Here is a 25,766-nt window from a genome sequence, read left to right on the forward strand (position 1 = left end):
GACCATTTCACCATTCTTGTAGGACGACTACAATATCACCAGAAACAGAAAATACGGCTTGTCAAAGCAAAAAATAAATAAATTGATTCTCTGAAGGAATTACAACATGAATGGTTGGTTCACACAGGTTCTCCATCACATAATAAATCATCACAACACTGCACAAGAACAAGATAGATAAATTGGTGTCGGCCTGTCTGTCTGTCTGCAACACCTAGGCCATTTGAGGACTGGTAGAAACACATTTGGTCCAGGCACAAAAAGTATACAAAATGGAATGAGACTGGATAGGCAAAAAAAATACAGAAGGTGATGCCATTGTTGTTCATCACCCTTCCTTGGGCCAGATTCTGATCCTGGTACAACATTGTTTGAGCCCTGGATGTGATCCTTTCGTTCTATTCTATATACACGATGGCTGGCATTAAAGTAAGAAACTTGGATCTTGACTCTTGACAGAATGATTCTAGCAGTTGACGCCACATTGACCATTTGATGCTGCTTTTGTGGAGCTAGATGTGAATGGATCAATTCGCACCCAGAGCAAGGAGAAGATGGATGCAAGGAGTATGGACCAGACAATGACAATGGTAGGGGTACGATTTTGCCGGCCTAACAAACCTTTGAGGAACGGGTACAGGTGGGCAATCACCCAGAGGGAGAAAAACAATTTGCCGAACAGCGGACCCCATGATTGGTAGCCAGTGTTTATGGCATAAGAAACACCAGCCACTATACCTATCAAGTTCAAGACGAGGACAGTGGTGGGAGGGATGAGGAGGGATGTCCATTTGAACACGTAGAGCTCGGCGAAGTCCCCATCATCATCTGATGCCTTTGAAGTGACAGTGAAGTCGGTATCAATCCCAGCAAGTACTTTCAAGAGACCCTGGAAAACGGAGAATAGATGGGCTGATGTACCACCAATGACCCAGAACTGTTCATTCCTCCACCAGTCCTCGATGCTCACACCACTCCACCTCAGCTCCAGGATACCGGTAGCAAAAATGGAGATAAAGAGAAGAATGAACCACATGCTGGCATAGTTGCTTATCTGCGGAACAGTTGAAATCACACACAGTCATAATCTGCACTCTTTTAAGTGAAAAGCCACACACTTTAACATTCTAAAGCTAGAAACAGAAAAACCAAGACACAAAAATAAGTTACAGCATCTCGTCGACCAAGAAAGATTAATCCAACAGAACTGTTTCATTATTTACCTCAGGAATGATAAATTTATTGGTGAGAAGACAAATAGAAGGAAGGATGCAATAAGCCAGCAAAGGAATAGAGGTTATAGGATAAACAATGGTGTTGATATACGCAAGTCTCTCCAAGAGCTTCAGTCTGCCGGTGTAGCCATACCATATGGGACAATGCCTGCTAAGAAGAATTTCAATGGATCCTAAAGCCCACCGAAGGACCTGATTCAGCCGATCAGAAAGATTGATGGGAGCAGAACCCTTGAATGCTGGGCGAGGAGGCATACAGTAGACAGAAATCCATCCGCGTGCATGCATCTTGAAACCAGTCAAAATATCTTCTGTGACTGAACCATAGATCCATCCAATCTACTTGTAGAAAGAGAGATATGGCTTAGAAATGCACAAAGTCAACAAAGAAGTAAAATCAGAATTCATATCCCATGAAATTGTCGAGTATTACCTCTTTACCCCATTCTGTTTTATCCTCATATCCACAGCTGATAACATGGATAGCTTCTTTCAAAAGAGTGGCTGGATTAGTAGTTGGAGGAATGCCTCCCATCTCCATAAAGGTTGCAGCAATAAAAACTGCAGATGAACCAAACCGCTTCTCCAAGCTCTTTTGAGACATAAGAAGCGATTTCTCGTCGTCATACCCTGTACAACAGATATGAATTCATTCAATAAAGGGAAATTTACTGCAAGTATACATCCCAATCAGTTTAACTTTCAACATCAGTCAAAAGTTCAAAGAAAGAGAGCAAGACTTTGAAGTATTGAACAATCTCCAATGTGGCATTTCTGGTAACGTAAACACTAAAACTACTTGCACCAGCATAACAACTACAGGGAAATAGCAACTTTCAAAGATTTTCGGCAACTACTCATTTAGAAACCTAATTAAATAACCTCAAAAGAGGAAAGAAATAAAACCCAATGGAACAGCAAAAGCTAGTTATAAAATCATTTGCTGATCCCTTCTGTCAATAGTCCAGGAAGATCAATTTCCCAAAAAGCGTAAACAGAACTTCACAAGGATTTTAAACCATTCAAGCCAAGAAAAAACCTACCTTCTACACCCTCTTCTATATCCTCCATGTTAAATATCGGAATAGTAGATTCGGTTCTTTTAACTGCTCTCTTCTTATCAATGTAGCTCTTCTTGCTACTCTTTCCTTTCTTTCTTGAACCAAAACAACTCTTAACAATAATATTTGGTTCTAAATCTTCCTCAGTCAACACTGGATCATACCCATATAAAGCTTGCCTGTTGAAACAACAACCAGTTCCCACATAGACAGGACCTTGAACACCATCTTGCCCTTTCATGTTAATCTGTGCAAAAGATACAAGATTATATGACTTGAACAAGAAGAATACATCCAAAGAGCTCCAAAAGTATTTCTGTTTTTAATATTCAAGCAACACTTACATCAAAGAAGACAATATTGCGGTTAGCATATCGATCGTGCAAGTCAATGCCATCAAAACGTTGTGGAAACTGAACATAGCAAATCTTCTTTCCAAGAACAGGATCCATGAGAAAACACATCGCTTCCTTAAGAGCTTTGCTATTGTTAAAGTAGTGATCACAATCAACATTCAAAAGATATGCTCCATTTGTAAGAACAGCAGAGACTCGAATCTGTAAAATAGCCAGAAATAGAAACTTAGCAAAGAGAAATTCTTCACACTTTGTTTAGCAAGGGAAGAGGTGAAGAAAAAGAGCAAGGAACCAAAAATGGAATTAATTCACTGTATCAGCTCAAAAACTTGTCTCATTCTACATCAGTTATTCTCAGAAATTTGGCTTCTACATAAGCTGAAATCATTTCATTGCAAATTAAATTTCCTACAAGCTAGATGCCAGAGTGAATTTTATAATTAGAAGCCAGAATACCAACAACCTATCACGTGAATACTTGTTGCCCATATACTTAACCGCGCAGCTCATGCTAACTATTTTGTGTGACTACTGTCAATTCAAATTCAAGACTAATCAATAATCCCAATATTGGTGCAAGCCAAAATCGAATTCATTCCTTCGATTCTTGATTTTCTAGTAGTTTATGAGCAATAAGCTACACATCCATTGTTGATGAAAAAAGTTCAGGATCCAAATTTCAACCTGATCCCACTTTTGAAGTTTTCACCAATTTCTTCTTTTTGCTTTCAAAGCCCTTCCTTGTAATCGTTAGGAGAAAAAGATTCCAACATGGTCATTTCATGAAGTCCCTTGTATACCTTCTTTTTTTCAGTGAAAAAATGAAGATGCAATTCCTGACTAAATCAGAGAAAACATGGACAGTTCCAAGCTGATAGGGTAAATTATTATAGCCAATGGCCCTATTGTGGAAAAAGGTGTTTTAGCGTCTGAAAGACCACAGAAACCAGAAAGGTTATAGTTCTAATAACCAATTTGTTCTTCACTTCTTGGTATATATTCTCCAAAGTCACAACCAGGTGAACTTTGAGACGTCCCCATAACTACACAGAGATCAAGGTTGTCACATAACTGCGATATTTATTAATGCTAAGTGCCAATCTCACTTCAGTATTAAGCAATTCACAAGGACCACAAATAACTTACCAAAGCATTCATAGCTCCTGCTTTCTTATGGTGTTGGAATCCTGGGCGTTTCTCACGAGAAACATAAACCAACCGTGGAAGCTCATTCCCATCAGTATCCAGGCCTCCACTGTGCCCCAAAAACACCTATTTTGGTCATTGCAAATGGAGTCAAAGAAGATAGATGCATTATTAAAGTGCACATATGCTGCATAATCTATACCAGAGTACATAATATGATCATAATCTCAATACCATAGATACCTGGATCATTCCTGGATGATCTCTAGGGTTATTTCCAGGCCAAGCAGTTCCATCTTGCATTGTCCAACCTTCTTCAGGCATCTTTTGTGCCTTTGCTACAAGTGCATTTATGCGCACCTTAAATTCTTCATACTCTCTCTGCAAAATGATATGTTTGAGTTATATACTCATATCTAGTTCAGTTCTTGTTCCTACATATAAAACAATTTTCATAGAGAGAGTAAAGTTCTTGAAAAAACAAAGAAATCATTTCCTAAAGAGATTGTTGATGCCTTCCTGTGATTCAAACAACCTGGTACACTTAATGCAGCTAACGATCCTAGTTTTCACTTTCTATCTTTTGTGTACTTTTTCCTTTTGTTACCTTGAAGAACAAGTTTGCTTGTCAGGAGAAAAACAATGATATAAACTCAGAAATAAAGACCATCCCAAGTACATGTATTTGTAAAGTGACACTAATGCTGGATGTATAAGCACCATTCTAATCCACAGTTTCATCATCTAAGCATTACCTTCATTGCTCGACGCTCTTTCACAAATGAAGGCTGAATCTTGTCCTTTAGGTAATCTATTTTCTGAGCAAAGTAAAATTCAGGAGCTCTAGGCTCAATGCTATGCTTCTTGCAGAAGGGTACCCATTTCCTTGCAAATTCAGCCGTCTCCGAGAGGGCTTCAAATGTTAACATTGCTGAACCATCATCTGAAACATAACACGATACCTTGTCGACAGGGTAATCAACAGCGAGAATTGATAAGACAGTGTTGGCAGTGATTAGAGGAGGCTCTTTCATGGGATCCACAGTACTGACAAACACATCAACAGGGGCTAATTGTGAAGGCTCCCCTTCCCTATCGTATCTGAAATAGAAGACATTGAATGAGGTCCTCAGAATTGCAATATGTAAAGTCAATAAATTTTGGCTCAAGTGCATTTTAAGATTAAAGTTTCCACTAACCTCATAGCAAGCCTGTCAAGGAAGGTTTCCCTATTGATAGGATACCATTTTGGAAATTGATCCAAAAGCCAGGATAGCGCAAACCAAATCTCACAGATGACTGATGTGAGCCATAAAGGATATGCATCCTTCACAGGGTGAGTACACCGATATTGCAAGAAAAAGCCCAAGATAATCAATCGAAGTATGATAACAACACGATAAGGGGTGACATGAGATGAAGAAATAGGCACTATGCGGCTCATCGGTTGCCGAGCATCATCAGCCCTGTCATAAAGAGAGAGAATCAAAAGCTGGAAAATAAATCTAAACTAGACTTTAGCATAAATCAATGCCCTTGGGACATTTTCATTTTTCAGAAATATTCTAAAAAAAGGTGATATTACATGACAATCAATATGGTGCTTTCTAATAATGAGCAGCTAAACATGGAAAGCTAATGACATCTCTTACAATTCCCATCCAGAACTGTTTATTTTTTTCAAAATAAAAAGGGGCTAGAAATCAATCCCACAGACACCCATGGCAGGCCAAATTTCTTTTTCCTACCAAAAAGAAGATGGCTACCCCCAGTAAATATCAAAGAAAACAGACCGCAAATTACTAGTGCTGTGCAACCTGCATTCTTGTATTCTGAATAGTTTCCACTATTGGACATGCACATACAACGCTATGTACCTGCAACTGAACAGACTCTCTCTCTGTCTCTCTCTCACTCACAGAAGCACAGAGAGTAGTTGGGATTTCAGAAGGCTCTCATAATCTACCCAAACCAGAAACTGCAGAGAGATGCTATCCCTTTAGTCCCTAGATGTAATACACATTACACATTTGGGCTATGAAGCTTACATTTGCAATTCTTCTCCATTTGATCCTGTTCCTTCAATGTCTCCTCCCTTCCCTTCAGGGTATCTGTTGGCCATGTGCACCATATTCTTTTCCTGCTTAAGCTTCCAGCTTTCCACCCTCTCCTTCCAGTCAACACTACCAAGACCATAAGAATTTAAGTCCTTTGAAGGGTCCACAATTCTTACAGGGACTGCAGAATATAAAATCATTGATCAGTTGCATCTCCTTGAAGATAAACTGTAGAGAAACAGGATTTTAACATATATTGGCCAGAGAACAAGAAAACAATGTAGCTGACCTGGCTGCCTTGGATCCAGATAGGGAAGGGCCTTATCTCCAGGGCCTAAAGGTCCTGATGTACTTCTTACAGAACGGGTTTCTGGTGTTGCAATGGGGATTTCACCAGATGCCTAAAACATAAACACACAACTCGTTTATTCAAAATTTAAAGAAAGAAGCTTGAAACACCATGAGTATCCAAACCAAACCAATTATGAATATAATCTAGGAATTTCACCAGCTTTTTTTTATCAAGTAGATAATTATCAACACCCATTCCAATTTATGTACTTACTGGCTGCCCATTCGTGAGAAGAGGAATAGGTCGATCATGCCTAGAGGAAGAAGACAACTCAGCATCTTCTCCCTGCCATTGGCGTCTAGCCTTGCTAGTCCCTTGAGCATAATTGAACTCATTATCCAAGTCATCAACATCATCTTCATCATCATCACCGTCAACCCGGGGACTCCCTAACACATGCACATGGATTGTTCAGTCAGAGCAGAAATCAAAGGAAAAAAGAAATTCAAACAACATCTCGAGAGCAGACTAAAACCTACATAATGCATGCATAAAGATGAAACTGAATCTTATAGAACTCCGTCGTACAAACCAACCTTTGTGTCGCTTGTATCTCGTCTTGCATTGAGGGCAGGACTGGTTTCCATCTTTTCTCTCATACTCATAACAAGGACGGCAAACTGGAAATGCACATTCATTACAGGCAACAAACATGTCACCATCAGCCGTGAGTCCAACACCATCTCCACAAATCTGACATATCTGACCATTCAAATTCTTCAGGGGCTTTGGCTGCATTGTGCACAAGGAACTCACCAATTTCAGAGAATTAAAGCGCATATCATAAACCTCCATGTACTCAAATTAAAACACTTAATAATATTGACAGTCCAGAATATGAAAATCTGAATGGCATATAAAACTCCATTCCGACTAGTTCATTAAATGTTTAGAACAAACACTACTGTTATGAAAAATCGAATGCATGCTATCCAAATATCTGTGGACTGCCATGTAAAGCAAAAAGGGATCTCGGAGGAAACATGAGAACCCAAAGAGATAAACTAAAGACAAAGCTAGTATAATCAACCTAAAAAACTCAAACCCGAGCAGAATAAATGAAATAGCAGATACTAAAACCTATTAAAAAATCCCCCATCTAACATAACATTTGGAACTTGAGCAGAAGTTCCTCAAATGCTGTTAATATAAAAGTTTAGAACGAACTCAAAAGGAGAGGAGAGCTAGGATTGGAGAAGCCAAAAAAGCTTCAGTCTTGTAGAATGTAGAACTAGATCCACCGCAATAAAAACTGCTCGCCTGCTAATTGCCAAATCAGACTTTTAAAATCCAAGTTCTCGAGAAATTGATATCAATCCAAGAAAGTCAATCAGAAACAAGACAAAATCTCTTAATCCAACCATCAAACAAGCAACTCCTAACTCGACCACAAGCAAAACCAGAACCACTGAAAGATTGCACACTTTCTGAGCAAACCCCTACCTCAATAAGACACCAGAACATAAAAATAGCAAGAAGTCCTGACAATTAAAACAGTTAAAACAACAAATCAATGATTCAAACGCAGAATCCGCAAAAGCCCAATTGAAGATTTTATGAAAATATCCAAGAACTCAATACTGCTCTAAACAAAATATAGATCTCAATGACAGCTTAATAAAGCAAAAATCATCTAAAAAAACTGATCTTTAAAGTTAAAAACTAAAAGTGACAGCTAATTATCTCCTAATCTCGTTGAAAAGATTTCCAAACTTCAGCTCCGAGTTCAGTCCGATACTATCACTACTCAGATCCAAGTATCACACTCCAATCCCAAATCAACCCAATACAGGGAAAAGAAAGGGAGAAAAAAAACAAAATTCTCAAGCTGGAAATGCAGATATTAGGAATAAAAACAAGAAAAAAGGTATTATACCCCGCTATCAGTAGAATCATGTCGAATGCGAACCAACTCATTCCTCTTGTGCGATCCAGCAACCATTCCACCTTTTGCTTCCATTTTTGTAAAATACTAGTATTAGAAAACAAATTCCCGAATTTTATAGAAAAAAAAAATCTTGAAAAATATTAAGGAAAGCTAAAGTATGGGTTTTGGAGAAGATTATTATGAGTAGGATGGAAATGTGAAGAAGCGGTGAAGGAGGAGATGAGGCATTCTTTCTGATTCTTCGCCCAAAATTCAAGCGGCCATCTCTTTCTTTCTCACTCTCCAGTAATATTTTCTCTACTTCTCCTTCACATCATTTATGTCTTTGTCTTGTTTTATCATCTTCTTGCCTGAATTATTTTATGTTTTTTTAAAACAAAAAATTTTACAACGTAAGCTTTTTTCACTGGTTGAACCGGTAGCCTATAGTCAGCTTCAGCTTGAGTTTTAGCTCCAAGAGAGGAGCTGGTCAGCTTTGACTAGGCTGGCTGACTTATCGGCTCCTTCTGCTTTTGGCCTTCCTTTAAAAAAAAAAAATCCTTTTTTGTGTTTATGTAATTACTATTTACCTAATTTGTAGTCTTTCCAGGATATTGAGCTTCTTTCCTTCTTTCGAGAAACGACATTTGACTAATTAAACCTAATCCCAGAAGTCAACCCAAAAGCCGGCAACTCTTGGATTGCTCCCAAGGACTTAACTACCCAAATCCCAACCCCCCCAAAGCCGATGTGGGATAGAAACCCCGACAGGGGCCAAGCCCACCAGGCCCGCCGCTACTAAGTGGATAGAAATCCAGGATATTGAGCAACAAAGTTGCATCGGCTGCTGTTGTCACGGTAAAGTACGTTTTAGGATAAGATCCTATTGTTTGATTAAACTTTCAAGATTAAAAAAAAATGGAGCCTGATCAAGCTTCTTTTTTTTTTTTTACAAATCACTATCTATATTTTCAACTTATGTTGCCCAAATGGACTCTATATTATATTGTATAGAAGAGTTGCTTAACTTTCATGATTTGATTGTGGTTTCATTTTGTAGCTTTACATATAAACAAATACTTTTTTGTATCAAAATAAACGCTCATTTTCGCTTTAAAAGAAAGTAACGTCAAACTATTTTGCTTACGTTACAAATACAGTTTTCAATCAATTTTTTATCTTTTTCAACTATCATTTTATTTTACATATATCACGTTATAAAATATCTCCTATTCAAACACACTCATTGTTTGCAGTATAATTTCGCTGACTTTAAAGTGAAATATTTTCAAAAAGAAAAAGCAATCCTTATATTCATTTGAATTTGAAAAAGGCATTTAGAATTAGTCTTTTCACGGCACATTTTGTATTAATTACAACTATAAGAAGAACAATAGAACAAATAAAAGTATAACCTTAAGGTTAAGTGTATACTCTTAGAAAACCCTCTTTGCAGAACAATAATTAAGAAATACCTACTTTTTTTTTTTTGTTCTTAAAGAAATACCTACTCCAAAGCCAATCCATAAAATCATTTCACCTTTAATAAGAAGCCAAGCTCTTGTAGAGACTAATGGAGTAGCCACGTCCCATAAATATGTATATTCAACGCCATCATGGCTTGGTGTCTTTTTCACCCAACCGAACCATGATTAGAAGATTTAAAGCACCCAAAAATGGCTAAGGAGTGAAGGCCAAGGTTTGTTGATTATGAATCCATCCCATAGCCTTGAGGAAAGAAAGATGAGGCACATTTTGACTTTTCTTTTCAGGTGTTATCCAATCAGCTTTTTACGCGTAGCCATTTCTTTGTAGGAAACGGTAGTGGTAGGAAGTAGTAGGTAGCTGGCTTGTGCTAACTGACACAGTTGGAACACATGTATTGATAATGAAGCTGGGAACAGGCTGGACATGGATTGGTTACCGGCTGTTGCCAGTAGACCTTGCCCGACAACCCCAGTGGCTGTCGGTGGACTCCTTTTTTACGCTTCCGCTACCTTTTTCTTGCGTCGGTTTGAGCTCATTACGGTCATTCGGTTTTTGTACGTATGCATCTCCTCTTTTTTCTTTTTCTTTTTCTTTTTTTTTTTGGTTTGAGTTTAGAAGAAATATTGTTTGATTAAATATGTTGATTTTAAATGGGAGGGAAGCAAAGAATCAATATTCGCATTTAATTTTTTAATAACTAGGTTGCCAGTGTAGGCATTGTATCTTTCTTTTTTTTTTTCTATGAATGAATATTTGTCTATATCGATTCTTTTTCTGAGTATTTGTTGAATTTGCTTGATTCCGATCTAAATTGATTTTTTTCCACAATTTTGAATGAAATAGTGGCAAAGGACTGGAGGATAATATTTAAATCAAACAAAAAGAAAATTAATTAAAGTCCCAAAAAATGCATAAATAACCAAAAAAAGAAAGAAATGTCCTAAGCATTCAAAATTGACCTCAAACTTCATTGCCATGCTTAAATAGGGCTTTGAAAGAGCTTTGCATTTTGCAACCTCTAGAAATTCCATCCAAATGCAAAATTGAAACCATTTCATAATCCAAAATGGCATGTTTGTGTTTATTTGTCACTATACCTTGAATTAGTACTTGTTTTGCGAGTGTACATTTGCAAATATGAAATCCAGTTAGTACTTACAAATTTTTATATTCTTTTTTTTTTCAATTATAAGTGAGAGATTTTGAATTCATAACATTCTACCTACAATTACTCTTATCTTATCATCGAATCTAACCCTTCCCTTCTCCTCGTAACAGATATATTACACGTTATTCGTCATATTTACCATTTATCAAACGCTTGCAAGGCATTTATTTGAACGCGAGAACTTTTCCGTGTTGAAGCCTTGTTAATACAACAAGAAAATTAGGAATGCAAAACAAATGATCAACTAAATCTTACGAGCAAGGGAAATTTGGTTAAAATGTTGTCAACTAAGAAGGGAAATTAAGGGAAAAAAACAATGGAGATAGTTGGATCATGGGTGTTTTACTTTTATCCAATGACGTAATTAAGTGCCTAAATACAAATTTGCGTCTGGAACAGAGTATAATTAGATTAGATAAAACAGGTTAGTGGGGTACACGGACACATTAATGATAGGAGGCATTCGTTAAGAATTTCGCAATCAACTAATAATAATAAATAATAAGTAGACAGTGAAGTAGCAACCTCCGCTGAAGATGTTAGTGATAACTGCCCCGAAATTGAAACATCAACCAATTGAAATACTACTACTAATTACAGAGAGTCGCAGGATATTCATTGATTTATTAACTTTGACCGATTCTTTCGGGTCATGCATCAGTCTTCTTATGTTTAGCCCATTAACCCTTGATGACTAAACAATTTAATTATAGTACTCTATCCGTCCCATCTTGATAGTTCTAGTTTTTTTTTCCACGCAGTTTAAAAAAAAGTAGTTAACTTTGTTGAAAAAACGAATTTAGATTGCTATTTTTCTAAAATACCCTTAAATTAAATAAAGTTGGTTTTCATATATCAATCTGTTCTGGAAAATCTAAATGCATTAAATGGGGTAGATTATATTCAATATTAACAATCGATATTAAATAAGGTAGTTTATGGTGATAACAACTTACATTGAATAAGGATATTTTAGAGAAATTAAAAGACAATTACACTCTTCATTTAGAAAGTGGACTACAATTTAAGACAGATGAAAAAAAAAACAGGACTATCAAAGTGGGACGGAGGGAGTAGCATCTCTTAGGATGCTCACTCACGCATCAAAATTGATGCTGTTAAACAGGCATTTTTTTTTGGAGAGAAAACCAGGTTGTGTGTGTGTGTGTGTGTGTGTGTTAGCTTCATCATTCATGGCCTTGCACCTGCTTTACCAGTTCCAGATTCTAGTGCCTCAATTCTCTTCTCTGAAGTTTCGTAGAAAAATGTGCAGCAATGATTTAATGTATTTGATGTTAAAAGATAATTGAGAAATAAGTTCACAAAAAACGTTAAAGTTTTTTTTAAAAAATAACAATCCAAACTAGGCGATAGAGGTATCAAGGCGCAGGAGGGGTAAGACCTTCATTCAGCAGATTTCGTTCTTATTCCTGAAGGAAACAAACTTCACTCTTATAAAATTAAAACACTAAAGTTGCGTTTGATAAAATTAAAGTTTAAAATTTAAAATCTGAGTTCTAAATTTATTAAGTTATTAAATATTAAATCTGATTCATTTGAATGTATATTACGTTTAATGATAACTGAACAGTCCATCACTTATTTTTTAAAACAAATTTTACCTGAGAAATTCAGTACCACTTAATTAATTCAGATGTTCAATTTTTTATTATCAAACGAGCCTGAATATGTTAAGATCTAAATTCATTAAATTTAAATATCGAATTGAGTTATCAAACAAGACTTAAAATATTGGATGGACGACACTATGAAGTTGCATTAAATATTGACCAGATTACGTTTTTAAATTATACTACTACGAAGTTACGTCTCTAATGGCATTATTGACACCACGCAACAGAAAAGGCTCGAAATCAAGGTCCATAGAACCCATCTAACTTTACATACAATTCATTTCACTTCACATAATTGTCTCGATTTCATCTCCACCATGGAAAAGTGGCATCAACAGAACCACCAACTTTCAGCCCAAGCATTTTTCACAGCTTAGCTAGTAGCACAACATACACTCCCAACCAGAGGTTAACAATGATAAGAAAATAAATTAAATTCTCTACCCCAGAGCTACTCTCGTTCTACTACTACTCTTTCAGTAGTATATGGTAATAATTAGAGGTGAAAGAAAACCTACTTTCGTTTCTCTTTTCTTTCTCACTTTCTCCCATCCTGTGCACCTGCTGTTGTGTTCTTCAATATCTGCAAATCGAAAACAGTTTGAACTTTTAACTTGCTTTTGAACGGGTAATTACAGTACACAATAATGGCATTGCACGTTGATAAGCATTGGCAGACAAGGCTTAATTATACAAAAGCTCGAGTTTCGGTCTGTAAGAACGCGTTAGCCTGATACAGCAAGACATAAATTTTGTTGAAGATGCAAATGCGAGAGCAACAGCAGTGGATAGCAACTTGTTCAGTATTCTAGTCTTTGCCCTATTTTGCACGGTGGGAACCTTTCTCAGTTACTCGAGTAATTTCCTTGCTGTAAATTTTGTACTCACTATAACTTCGCTCAATGTATGATGCACACTTTGATGAATGAAAGAGGAGAAGAATCGCATATCTAGTTGTACTTGACTTAAAACATAGTATAATTTTGATTCTCACTTTAGGTTCAGGCCAGTTTCAGCCATTCAGTCCACCTAAATGAACGGTTAAATACGTTTCAAACTATTCACTACGATGAACATAGTCTAAACTAATGTCAACAGCAATTCACGTTGGTAAAATGCACGCTTTAGAAGTTCAACAAACTATCCAGCAACATACTAATCAAGAAGTGCAACAAACTAATGAGGCACACCATAACTACCAACTCAGTTCACCTTGGTACTTTGACGCTGGAAACAGAGTCAAATGTATGAAGAAGTGCAACAAACTAAGGACTCAGAGGATAACCTGCTTTACCCGGCAAAGATGCTAAAACTTCAAAAGGGAAAATGATGATGCTTACTCTAGTGGAACTCAATACAGAAAACACGCCAAGGAGAAAAACATAAAAGTACTCTATGTCTACTGGCAAACTAATAAATAGAGTATCAGCCTAGCAACCCCCCCCCTCCCCCGGGCGGTGTGCAACCAAAAGGCAAAAAAATTACCCAGCCTTTATTTTCTAGATCTGCCACTCAAGCAATCTATCTATTCTGTTTACAAGTTTTTAGTACAGTTTTCTCTCTGCTACACCTTGGTAAATGCAGGTTTGGTCAGACACCAACCAACTAAATTAACAAGTTGGCCTGCTAAGCAACTTGTCTAGGCACCCTAAAATTAAGCCTCCACAACGCCCACCTAGTTTCTGAGGCCGACTGTTCATGAGTTCATTCAAAGTTTACAATCTGCTAAATATTCAAAGGAGAATAGACATTGCACGCATGACAGCATTTCACTCAACTTGTCTACTGCCCAAGTTGCACGGTCCAATACTGTTTTCAGTAGAGCAACAAGCATCATTCTATAAATTTTGCTAGCGGAAACCACAGAAATGCACGAATCCGGATAGGCATGATAGTGACTGGCATAAATAATTGAGTACCAAATTGTCTAACGCAACCAAAATGGAAGTCAGGTTCAGAATGAAGATTATACACGCATGTGGAACTTGACAGAAAATGAATGCTATGTATCAAAAGAGACTGAAACTGTCGAGCTCGGACCATATGGAGAAAAATAAATATACAAAGTCAAGAACCAAAAGTGAAGAAAGATATATGAATAAAGAGGGTAGTAAATTGACATACTTGTCTGAGCATTTGGTTCTCATTTTGCAACGTGGAAAGCCTCTCTTCAAGCTCCGCATTCTTTGTTTCCAATTCTTTAACCCTGGCCTCCAAGTCAATCAAGTATGCCTTCTTCCTTTCCCTTGCTTGCTGTGCTGATACTCTATTCCTCAACAACCTAAATTTCAAGATTCCAAATCACCGAAATGCCACTGACCAAAGTTGCATGCAGGTTTGCAAGTCCTATTCAATCAGCACTCAAGTGACTCCAACTCCACACAGCCCATGGCCATGACCCCCCAGTCCCCCACTTCCCCCAATCCCCACGCATTTGATCATTGCCAGCTTGCCCCACACCAGTCTATATTCCATCTTGAAAGTGCGGCCCAAGAGATGGAGTGACAGAATTTCATTGGATAAAAAACTAATAATAATCTAGTCCAAAATGGTCACTCACGACTTGTGATTATAAGATGGCTTACCTCTTCAACCTCTTGTTTTCTTTATCAGCTGGGCTTCTAACTCTCTTCCTTGAACCAGCTGCAGATGGCTGAACTGGTCCGGCGACTGAACCGCCGTCCCGCCCGGAAGCTGAAGCACCGGCAACTTCCCCTCCGATCTCAGGAACTCTTCGAATCTCATCATCACTCTCCATGCCTAAATGGAACAAGACACAAGAATGAGTAAAATGTTTGAAAAGGGGATTTAAAAAAAGAAAAACTTTCTCAACTTTCCCGAGAAACTCAGGAAGCCCAGATGAGAAATCCTCACATTCTCCGAGACCCACTTGGGAAAACATCAAACTCGTCGAAAACCCCAAGTTATCCAGAAATTCATGCTCAAACATCAAGAAAAGATTAAATTTTTAGTACAACATTGCCCACAATTCTCTCCCCCACCCCCCCTCTCTCCAAAAAAAAAATGCAAAGTCTATTTTCCCTACTCAATTAATGGCAACTCAAACTTAACTAAATCAAAAAAGAAAAACAAAACTCCCGAAAAAATTCGCGCGACTACATTTGTAAAAATACACTATCTTGAAAGATAAAACCAAGACACAGCAGAGCAAAGATACGAAATGGGGGAGCTAAACACCTTCTTTGACTTCAACGTGAAGGGCAGAGCTGGAAGATCTTTCACTGCTGGAAGGCCTGGAGCTGGCTGCTAGAGAACTTGTAGCTTGCTCCTGCATTTTCCCCACTTGACAAGAAAAATATAAGACTAGAAACTGCAGGAAGAACAAAAAAAAAAAAAAGGAGATAAAGGTTGTTAAAGAAAGATAGGAATCCTATTAGGGATATTTGTTTGTCAGAGAGAGAAGAAAAAGAGCGGGATGTCGTTAATGCTTTGAGTGGGGTGATCAGGACTCAAGGGGAGGGAGGGACGCAGAGAAAGAGAGCAAGAAAGAGTTGGGGGAGGTGGTAAGGTTTCGACCGTTGGATGAGCTAGAATCTGATGGCTTTGGAGTGGTGAGCGTGGAAGTTTTAGGAGCCATAAAGTGTAAAATTAATCAAAGGCTAGTGGAAAAGGAGCGTGGACGAATACGATTCGTTAGATTGGGATTGGATGGATGGATGGATTTGAATGAGCTTAGGGAGAGGTACGTTGAATTGGGTCCAAAAGTAAGGCAGGTGTCCCCTGAGGAGTTATTGATGGAGAAAAAAAGTGTCAGTGGGTTTTCCTCTTTTCTTCGGTGAAATGAAAATATCGCATACTTACCTCATTCTGTACCATACTCTGCACGTCAATGGGTAGATTGATTCATATTCAAAATCTTATGGACCTTGAAAAGTAAAATCCAAACTTCTATGCACGTACTAAAGTAAAAAATATACGAAACTATATAGAGTTCAAAAATAATATAAATATTATTTAATTTTTATTTTTAAATAATAAAATTATTATTCAAGAAGTTGAATGTAATATTATGAACTTAAAAAAAGAACTATTGTCGACTACCTCTATTTATTTTCAAAATTTTAATTGTATCCATGTCTAATATTTCATTTCTTCGCCTTTACTTTTTCTCCTTTTCCTGAAAAAAGTTTCTATCAATTACAAAATGATAACTAGAATTAAGTTTAAACAAAAATCATAAAGTCGTACTGTATTCGATCCAACAGCTATAAAATATAAGATTAATTTTATAAATTTATTAATATATATATACATACATATATATTATTTAATTATATATACATGGGTTTGGGTAGAGTATGGTATGAGTTTGAATTTGGATATGGATCATAAGAAACTAAACCCTACCTCAAATCCATGACTCTTTTACCAAATTTGGGTATGGGTAGAGTTTGGGTCTAAGAAATTAAATCCAAATCATTTCCAAATATATTGGGCGTGACTTAGATTTGAGTACGATTCAAACCATCGACATGACTATTCTATGCTATCAAACATTTGGTATAATATGAAAAACCTCCCCTGAGATTTCTCTCAATATCACTTAGCATTTCTAAAGTTTAAAAATGTCACTTATCTCCATTACTTTTGTTACTTATGTAACAAAATTTTAAAAAACCCTAAGCTATCCTTTTGCTTATTTTACTGAATAAAAATACTTTTAAACCATTTTGTTTACTCCAAAAAATATCACAACTTAAAAACCAATCTCTAATAGCACTACCACATCACAAAGCTATAGTCCATAAAAATATAAATTTGAAAAACAAAAAAAGTATTTGAAAAGAAATACACTAGCACCAATTCAATTTTACATGCTCAAAATCAGTTTCTTATGAACCTTCTTGTTTTTTCCAAGACTTCTCAACATGTGGTATAAACCTTTAAGTTGTACTAAATTATTTTAAAAATTTATGTGAATTATTATGTATCTAATAAGGGTTAATATAGTCTTTTTGTAGTTACTAGAAAAATTAAGTGATATTTTTAAAATGTTAAAAGTGCTAAGTGACATTAGAAGAACCTCAGAAAGAGGTTTCTAATATTATCCATTAAGCATGTTTAGCAAACTCTGTGGCGGACAACAAAAGAATGATTTTTAACCAATGCATGGCATATGGTTCTTTATAACTAGCAAAGCTTTCGTTTGTTTCGTGCCTTATGCAGCGTCCAAAACTCTACTGTTACGATTAGCTTCTAGACTTTGGTGGCCTCTCAAATAATTTAGTCAAACACTACAAGGATTTTGCAGTTTAGTTATAAAAAAAAACAACTAAAAATCATATAATATGTCTATGCATGTTGTATGCCATAGACACAACAATGGGAACAGTTAAAATCTAAGAAGTAGATCGTCTTTTATTTTCACCTTCAACGTTGCACGAATGATCCTTTTATTTTAAGCGCAACGGATCTTCTGTCCCACGCTCTGTGCCACTTTCTGTCCCATTTTTTATTATATTGCTATTTCTCCAACATAAATATCACGTTTTAGTTTTTTTTTGTTTCCTTAAGATCCAATAACTATTAATTGAGTAATACACAAAATTTAACAAAATCAAAATGCATAAAAAATGAGATTTTTTATGAATTTTCTACTATATTTTTTAATTTTCTATTATATATTACTTATTTAATTAATAGTTATTGGATCTTAAGAAAATAAAAAAGAATTAAAACATTATGTTTATATAGGAGAAATAGTAATATAATAAAAAGTAAAACAAAGAATGACATAGGGTGTGGGACGGAAGATCCGTTGCGCGTTTGCAGGTCGTTAAATTTCTTGATGGAAAAGGGTGGAGTCCAAGGAGGAAACCGAACCGAACAACTTCTTTTCCAAAAACAAAAGAATTTGCATAGCGACCGAGGCAGATTTCTACTCGTGCTGAATCAGTGGAAATTAACTGATTTCTGTGAATATAGGATGGATCAGCCAGGGAAGGTACAGATCTAGGTAGGTAGTAAAAACTGCGTACTACGTTTGCCAGAATTGCTCACATATACAGGTAAATAAATAAATCAGGATGGTAAAGAAGCCTGCTTAATAAGTACGTACTTTGTATGAACATGAAGAAGAAAGACTAGTGCTGCTATTATTTAAACGAAGCACTGAATCAAAGAATTTAAAGGGATGCAGGAAATGAAATGGGAATGGAGGTTTCAAGTTTCAACCCCGCCTTTCAGGTTCAGCTTCAGAAAGCTTGGACTTAGGTTTGGCAAGAACTCCCTTAAACTTCCGCCCAACTGATTTAGGTATTAGCATGATCTTCACAGCAGATGCTGAGCGGCTGCGAATGTAAACTGGATCAGCATCCGCTGCACCTGACGAGGACGCCACTATTGATGGACATCCTACGCTGTAACTATGCCTTAGCCCGCTATGATCCCTCTTCCCTTGTTCATCCATTTCTGCTATGAGTTTTCTGTCGTCCCAAACGGTACCTGAAGACCCTTCTCTCCTGAATGATATTGTAGACCTTTGCAGAGCAGCCATCATCCCAATAATACTGCCGCTGTTCTTTGCAAAGCTCTTTTTTTTTTTTGTTCTGGGAGAAGACTCTCTGCCAAGTTACTTGTCTACTTTTGTCTCAGTACACTGATATATATATACACATCTATATACACAAGTGATGAATGGCAAGGAAAGTCTTTTGTTATCGTTTGAAAGGGACAAAAAAAGAAGAAAGAATGGCAAGGAAAGTCAGTGCGAAAAAACAATTGAAGCGGTCATTCAAGGGAATCTGATCAATTCTTGTTTACTCGTACAGTATTTTCCACATCTTCAAGGTCCTACCTGCGACCAGACTACGGAGTACGCACACCAAAATATAATACTACTGTTTTAATTAATTTTTTTTTCTCTGGGAACTTTTCAGCAAACACTAAAAATTTTTTCTCCTTTTGTCTTTATGATCCCATCCTCTGCCAATTGGAACCATATACTGCAGCAATATTTCAGAGCTGATTGATTAAGTAGTATCAGGGGCAAGAGCAAAATTTTCCAAGCTCTTCTGTTACTAGTTAAAACCCAGGGTCAGAAGAGTCTCCGGCCTTGTGTGTTACTTTATGCAAATCGTCGCCTATTTTTCTTACTAGTTTCTTTCTTACGAAGTTTCTGCTTTTGGACTCGCATGCCAGCAGCTTGGCACCACAAATTGGTAGATATGTGGAACTTTTAACATCGGTCTTATGTCAAAAAAAAAAGTACTGACTAGGGACTAGTTTACTTCGACCTCAGAAATTCTGCTTTCCGTGGAATAGATATTTTTTTTTTGGGATAATTTCACAAATCTCCCTTGAAGCTTATCTTAATATCGCTTAGCATCCTCGTGATTTCAAGAATTTCTCTTACCTCTCCTTGATTGACATGTTTTATAACATTGTCACCTCTTGTGCGTTAAAAATTTAATACAAGAGGAAAGATAACAATTTACTTCCATTTGTATCCTTTTGTCGTCCTTATGTAAATATCAGAGCAACAATTAAGACCTAAATAAACTTCGTAGGTGAAAAACAAATTGGGAGAGATGTAAGTATAATAAAGAGGAGTTGGAGCAATTAAGTGGTTTTACAATTGGGCAATGACTAGCACGAGTTTAATGGCAAAAGGAGCAATTTGAAGAACCAATTAGTAGAAGATATTGTAGCAAATCATAACGAGTTCGAACATTAGAAAACATTCTTATAATTCACCAATATTATTTAACATAAAGAATCAATATGGTTACGATATGAAGGCGACAATCAAGATTTCAAGAAACGAAAGAAATCCTATATATATAAAATGAGTAGAAAGTTTTGAATTCAAAATCTCTTAATTACAATCCCTCGTACCTTATAACCTAATCAAACTGTATTCGCTGCTAATGCCCGTTTAATATGCTTCTGATGTGTTAAATAATAATAGTGCCAAAAGTACTTGACCTTTTATTTGTTATAGCAATATATATATATATATCATTATATATGCCAATTTTGTTAATTATTGTTTTGACTTTTTTGCTTTCCAAATTCTTTTTTTTTTGTGTGTGGGAATTTTAGTCAATCAATTAGGAGAATCCGGTAAGGTAATATTATTGTCAATTTACCACCCATAATGGAGACATCCTGTATCGTCAATCTAATCGAGGAGGTAAGAGATATTTTTGAAACTACGAAAGTGTTAAGTGATATTAAGGCAAACCTCCGAGGAGGTTTGTGAAATTATCGCATCTTGTATTTCGGTTCAAGTAGACCAAGACCGATCTTATTCTTTTGAATACTTCTTCTTGGTTGACTCCTTGAGCACAACTCATACGGTCAACCTCACAACTTTTGAATACATGTTCTTATTTGGGCTGCAGCAGACCAAGACTGTACCTATTCTTTTGAACTTTTCTTCTTGATTTCCTGCAAACAAAAAAAGAAAAGAAAAGAAAAAGCTTTTCCTCTTGGTTGATGTCATTTCCCCTCGATCATAATTCACAAGTCATATGCTGCACGAACGCAATAGTATAAAATTACCAGTAGTCAGCAAGAAGACATCCCAAATGACTGCACCTTCACCTGTTCATATGGTCCTCAGTGTGGTTAAAACAAGGTCATAAATTCTTTAAGAACACCGGCTTCTGCCAAGTTTGACTAGCCCTATAAAATTATCAGTACTCAGCAAGAAGACGTCCCAAATGACTGCAACTTCACCTATTTATATTCTCCTCCTTGTGGTTTAAAAATCTTAAGGAAAAAAAAAAAAACCAGCTTCTCCCAAGTTTGACTAGCTCTATAACAGCAACATACTGCATGCCACGTAACAGCCAAGAAAAATTATAATGAGGAGCATACAGTTTTTCTTCACATAAAGAGTAAGCTACCATGTGAATTATGCAGCGTGTGGAGCTTTCCAATAGGTGTATTTACATGGAAAACTGAAAAGAGCATCTGTTATGTAAAAGTAGAAGCAGAACGTTCATAAGGAAGGCGGTGTTCAGGAATCCCATCTTCAGCTCGTTTGTCCTCGAACCATTTCACCACCCTTTTCTTAGGCAGGTTTGTCAGATGCACAATGTTGCTGATCATGGCATTCTGAACATGTTTTAGAACAGTTAGATTCCAGATTATGATAAGATAGCATCATAAGAAAGTGTTTTCTGAAGAATTTTCATGTAAATTGCATAAATATTGGACGAATTGTATCTGAAGCCATATAACTTTGATGGGATTATTATTACTAGTTAGCGGGGGACGTGGAAAATAGATCCACAATAATATAATATGACTGCAGTAACAAATCAAATTTTTAATCACAGCACACCACATATATTATTTGAAATGTCAAATTATTATTCCGAATTACCTAATTACAAGATATTAACCGCACTTGCCAGATAATGCGGGCATGCAGGAAAATTCAACAGAATCCAGATTTCACAAAGAAACAAAAAATTGTCTCATGGTGGATTGAAGACCCTCTACAGGTTTTACTCCTAGAATGTCTAAAAAGTATTAGGTGACTTGTTGAACCTACAGCTCAAGTTTCTCTTCTTGAGCTTGCTATCAGCTGCTTACGGGCTTTGTTTCAAGTTTTAAGTAGAAACAACATTCGTTTATTGTTCTCGCATCTATTTTCTTTCCTAAACTTCAGCAACCAAATAGTTGCATTGAAGTTTTAGAATCCTAATGTGGCATATCAGGCCTAATGCAAGTCAAATTCTATTAATTATAAACCATCAAACCTGAACTTCTGGATGTACTTGTTTATTCTCAACATACCCAAATTACCCCAGTTTGTGTCTAATATTTTCTAGAAACCAGAAGCAATGAACCTTTACACACTATCTTAACATTTCAGCATCATATCAGCACATAGAAATTGCATATTTGACCACTGCTATAAACCCCATCGACGATTGAGTTTTTCCTTTTTCTTAGCCAGAATTGCATCAACTACACAAATAAGCCAATTCAAATAATTTTAGATCCCTAAAGTTTAGGATTTCTTTGGACCTTGTAAAGGCATTAACTTGACAATTCTAAAGCCTGCATGTTTTATTCCATATATTTGCTAGTTTACCTAACCAACATTTCCTTCTTCAGATTAGTTCTGCCAATAAATATTCCCACATTTTCACAAAAGGAAGTCTGATTCTAATGCAAAAGCATGTAATGGACTAAATTTGTTTGATGTCACATAAGCACTCATTCTAGCATACTCACCGAGGGACGCTTTGTTCGGTTATATACACGTTCAAGAGTATCAAGTTGAGCTTTTTTAATTCTCTTTTTAGCAGACCAGTTGCTTTGCATCACATGAACCGGCACTTTCACCTCAGCCTCAGCCTTCGTGGTTACTGGTGTCATCTCCAAAGGACTTGCTTCTTTCAGTTTGTTTACTGGCTCTACTACTGTTGAAACAGGTTTATCAGGCAAAGCAGCACTCATCATCAGAAGATCTGGAGGAGGATCACGAAGCAGTTCAAGGACAACAGCTCTATCAAGACATAAATCAGCTGCGAGACTTTTAATCTGCCAGCCAAGAATAGACAAGTATTAGAGACTTAGAAATGGGCCAGGCATGATGACTGACTGCTCCATTCCACTTTATTATTGTTTTCCATGGACACCTTACACTCACACCATCATGTTACTTTGCTTTAAGATCAAAATAATCATGCTTTCTTTTGAAAAGGGAAGGGGAAAGTCCACGGCATTAACTTTAAACATGATAAAAGTTATTTTTGCTATACCAGAAGTGGTTGGCAGAAATGGCAGAGGGTTCTATCAGATCAAGATCCAGGTAGAAGTCAACGGGTTGAAAAATGGTGTACTAAGACGTAAATTCATGGATTTTATCTTAACCCAACCAAAATTTGCTCAATTAGTGGTTAAAGCTGCAATTGCAAACATTCTGAAGTACAACTTACATTGGTCTTACGCCGACCATTTTTTAAAGCATAAGCCAGTCTCTTAAGCTGCCAATTTTTTAATTTCACTGGCATTTCTTCATCGTTATCATCATCTTCAAGATCCTCGACATGATAATTAGCAGTATTATCGTCCTCATTTTCTTCTTCTTTCTCGTCTTCATCAGATTCATCCTCTGTTTTGCCATCCCCAACCAAGTCCAGAGCCCCAAAAAGTTCATCATCCTTCAGTGCCTCTTCTAATTCACGTTCAAGCTTTGCAAGGTCCTCCTCACTTATTTCATCATCATCATCACCATTTTCTGAAGATAGATTATCATTTTTCAAGTCTTCTTCCAGCTGGCGAAAGAGGGCCTCAAAGGCATCATCATCTTCATCTTCTTGAGTACTTTTACTGCCGAAAGTTTGCTCCTGGAAACAAAAAGCAGAAGAAAAATTGTAAATTTTTCCAATCATCACTCCTACAAGTTGATTATGATTTGTACAGCTAAATTAATTTAGGGAATGGAAAATACTTTTGAAACTGCTCACAAGGAATGGAAAAGCAATTGTCAGATGATGAAGCTAGTATCCTCACACGTATAGTGAGCAATTCAGAAAAGCAAAGCCTTCTAAAGAAATAAACTTGCCATGTTAATGCATTCATATGAGCATCACATTCACAAATGAAAGATGAACTAAGCTACTTGATACTCTAATCTAAGTAAGAGCTCGTTCAAATTGGTTTATCAACTAAATAAACCAAGCCCCTAATCTTGGTTCTTTAAGCTCAGCTCACTAAACAAGATACTTGAAACTACATACAAATAAAGCAAACCTCAACAAACTTGGCTCACATAATAACGAAGGCGAGCTTAAACAAAGATTTATGCTCATCAACCACATCAAATCAAACATGAACACAACGCCTTTGGAGAAGCTAGGCTCCTTTACATCCCTAATCAGCATTCCACAATCCCATATCAGTTTAAGCATCTAGCTAGCTGAAGTTGGGTTCCTTTAACTTCTACGCTTGTCTACAAATATTCAGGGTAAGATTGTTATCGTAAAGTCTCTATGCCACTAACAATTCTTCTTCTTCTTCTTCTTCTTTTTGACACTGCCATTTTTAGTGCAAAAACTTTTCTTGGTAACGCAAATGCTGCTACGAATATGCCACTGGGCATTAAGAAAAGTATTCCTTCTTCAAAATTACCAGTATTCTTGAGCATCAGATATTTCGAGGACAGCACAATTGAAGGATGTTTCATTCAGAGGCACATGTGGACACACAGTGTCACAGCTACACTGATAATCAACATAATTGCTTCCAAGGCCAGTCACAATCCAATAAATTCAAACAAAACCCACGAATTTATCAACAAAATTCTGAGTCATAAGCATGGAAAAAGTGAAAAAAAAAACTAAAAATTAGACCTTTATCTTTTGCTTCTTAGACTTGACAGGGGAGCTGGAGGCCTGATGGCCTCCTCGGCGGCGGGCGAAAGTGAGGATTGAGGAGGAAGAGAAGGGTTGACGTGGCAGGATGAAACTGGTTCTAATGCTTTTTGTGTCGACAAACAAGGGTTTCTTGTTGAGACAGCAATGAGGTTTAAGAGCAACAAAAGAGGACATGTGAGGGAGCCATGCTGCAGTGGGAGCACCCATTTTCTTTTTTGCCAATCTTCTTTCTTCTTCTACAGTCTCAATAGTGTTTCTTTCTGCTACTACAAGTGTTTCTGGTGGTACTGTGGTAGTATATAAATGATCAAAAAGAGCCCCCTCACATTTCCAAAGAAATCCTTTTTAGTCCCTCATATATAGAATGGCACAAAACAGTCCCAAATAAATGTACCAGTACTATTAATTTGATTCCAGAACATTTTCAAACAAATTTCTACTTCCTCAAAAATAAAATAAAAAAATTCTCGCAAAAAAATGCAAATTCTAGTCACCTGATCAAACTTCAAGAATAAAAATAACATTTTTCTCAAAAAAATCCTCTCGCTACCTCTCCCCTTCTTCCTCAAGAAGTGGTGAAGTTTTTTGGAAGAGAATGCGTTCTTTGTTTAGATTGCACATTATTTATATTTTATTTATATATTTTGACTTATTTGCATCATTAAAATATTTTTTATTTCATATACATTACATTAAAAGAGTATTACAATATTTTTTTGAAAATTATTTCAAATAATCTCTTATCCAAACACACTATTCCTATCGTATTCCTATCATATCGTACTCCTGATCGTACTCAGTTGCCTTCTTTGGCTGGAAGTCAGATTAAATTTTTAGGACCAAATCGATATATTTGTGGTATATAAGGGACTATTTTGCATCTTTTATATATATATATATATATATACACACATATACATACACCTAATGTACCAAAAGAAAATTATGTTTCTTTAAAAAATGCATTACCATACATAATGGATTTTTAGTCTTTCTCACAAGCAGCAAATATTTGTCTACAGATGGCCGGCTTTCATTTT

The 25,766-nt window shown here is 36.5% G+C and overlaps 3 protein-coding genes across 3 annotated transcripts; all 3 read right to left on the minus strand.

The window, feature by feature from the left end:
• Nucleotides 1-58: 58 nt before the first annotated feature.
• On the minus strand, nucleotides 59-8,395 carry LOC113779345 (cellulose synthase A catalytic subunit 1 [UDP-forming]). Its single transcript, XM_027324908.1, has 14 exons — nucleotides 8,084-8,395; nucleotides 6,744-6,939; nucleotides 6,421-6,596; nucleotides 6,145-6,256; nucleotides 5,847-6,036; nucleotides 4,998-5,264; nucleotides 4,554-4,899; nucleotides 4,042-4,179; nucleotides 3,799-3,924; nucleotides 2,641-2,853; nucleotides 2,279-2,543; nucleotides 1,669-1,865; nucleotides 1,224-1,574; nucleotides 59-1,054 (listed from the first exon to the last, which is right to left on the minus strand). Exons 1-14 carry the CDS (start codon nucleotides 8,165-8,167, stop codon nucleotides 467-469), a joined length of 3,249 nt encoding a protein of 1,082 aa, XP_027180709.1. The 5' UTR covers nucleotides 8,168-8,395; the 3' UTR covers nucleotides 59-466.
• A 4,198-nt stretch (nucleotides 8,396-12,593) lies between these two features.
• Nucleotides 12,594-15,835, minus strand: LOC113781387 (transcription factor HY5). Its single transcript, XM_027327305.1, has 4 exons — nucleotides 15,563-15,835; nucleotides 14,950-15,124; nucleotides 14,489-14,645; nucleotides 12,594-12,947 (listed from the first exon to the last, which is right to left on the minus strand). The coding sequence occupies exons 1-4, from the start codon at nucleotides 15,657-15,659 to the stop codon at nucleotides 12,903-12,905; spliced, it is 474 nt and encodes a 157-aa protein (XP_027183106.1). The 5' UTR covers nucleotides 15,660-15,835; the 3' UTR covers nucleotides 12,594-12,902.
• Nucleotides 15,836-20,910: 5,075 nt separating this feature from the next.
• Nucleotides 20,911-24,983, minus strand: LOC113781726 (protein OVEREXPRESSOR OF CATIONIC PEROXIDASE 3). The gene is made up of 4 exons (XM_027327707.1): nucleotides 24,703-24,983; nucleotides 23,287-23,697; nucleotides 22,580-22,888; nucleotides 20,911-21,448 (listed from the first exon to the last, which is right to left on the minus strand). The coding sequence occupies exons 1-4, from the start codon at nucleotides 24,931-24,933 to the stop codon at nucleotides 21,308-21,310; spliced, it is 1,092 nt and encodes a 363-aa protein (XP_027183508.1). The 5' UTR covers nucleotides 24,934-24,983; the 3' UTR covers nucleotides 20,911-21,307.
• Nucleotides 24,984-25,766: the final 783 nt, after the last annotated feature.

The sequence above is a fragment of the Coffea eugenioides genome, chromosome 8 (genome assembly GCF_003713205.1).
Source record: "Coffea eugenioides isolate CCC68of chromosome 8, Ceug_1.0, whole genome shotgun sequence".
NCBI lineage: Eukaryota > Viridiplantae > Streptophyta > Magnoliopsida > Gentianales > Rubiaceae > Coffea > Coffea eugenioides.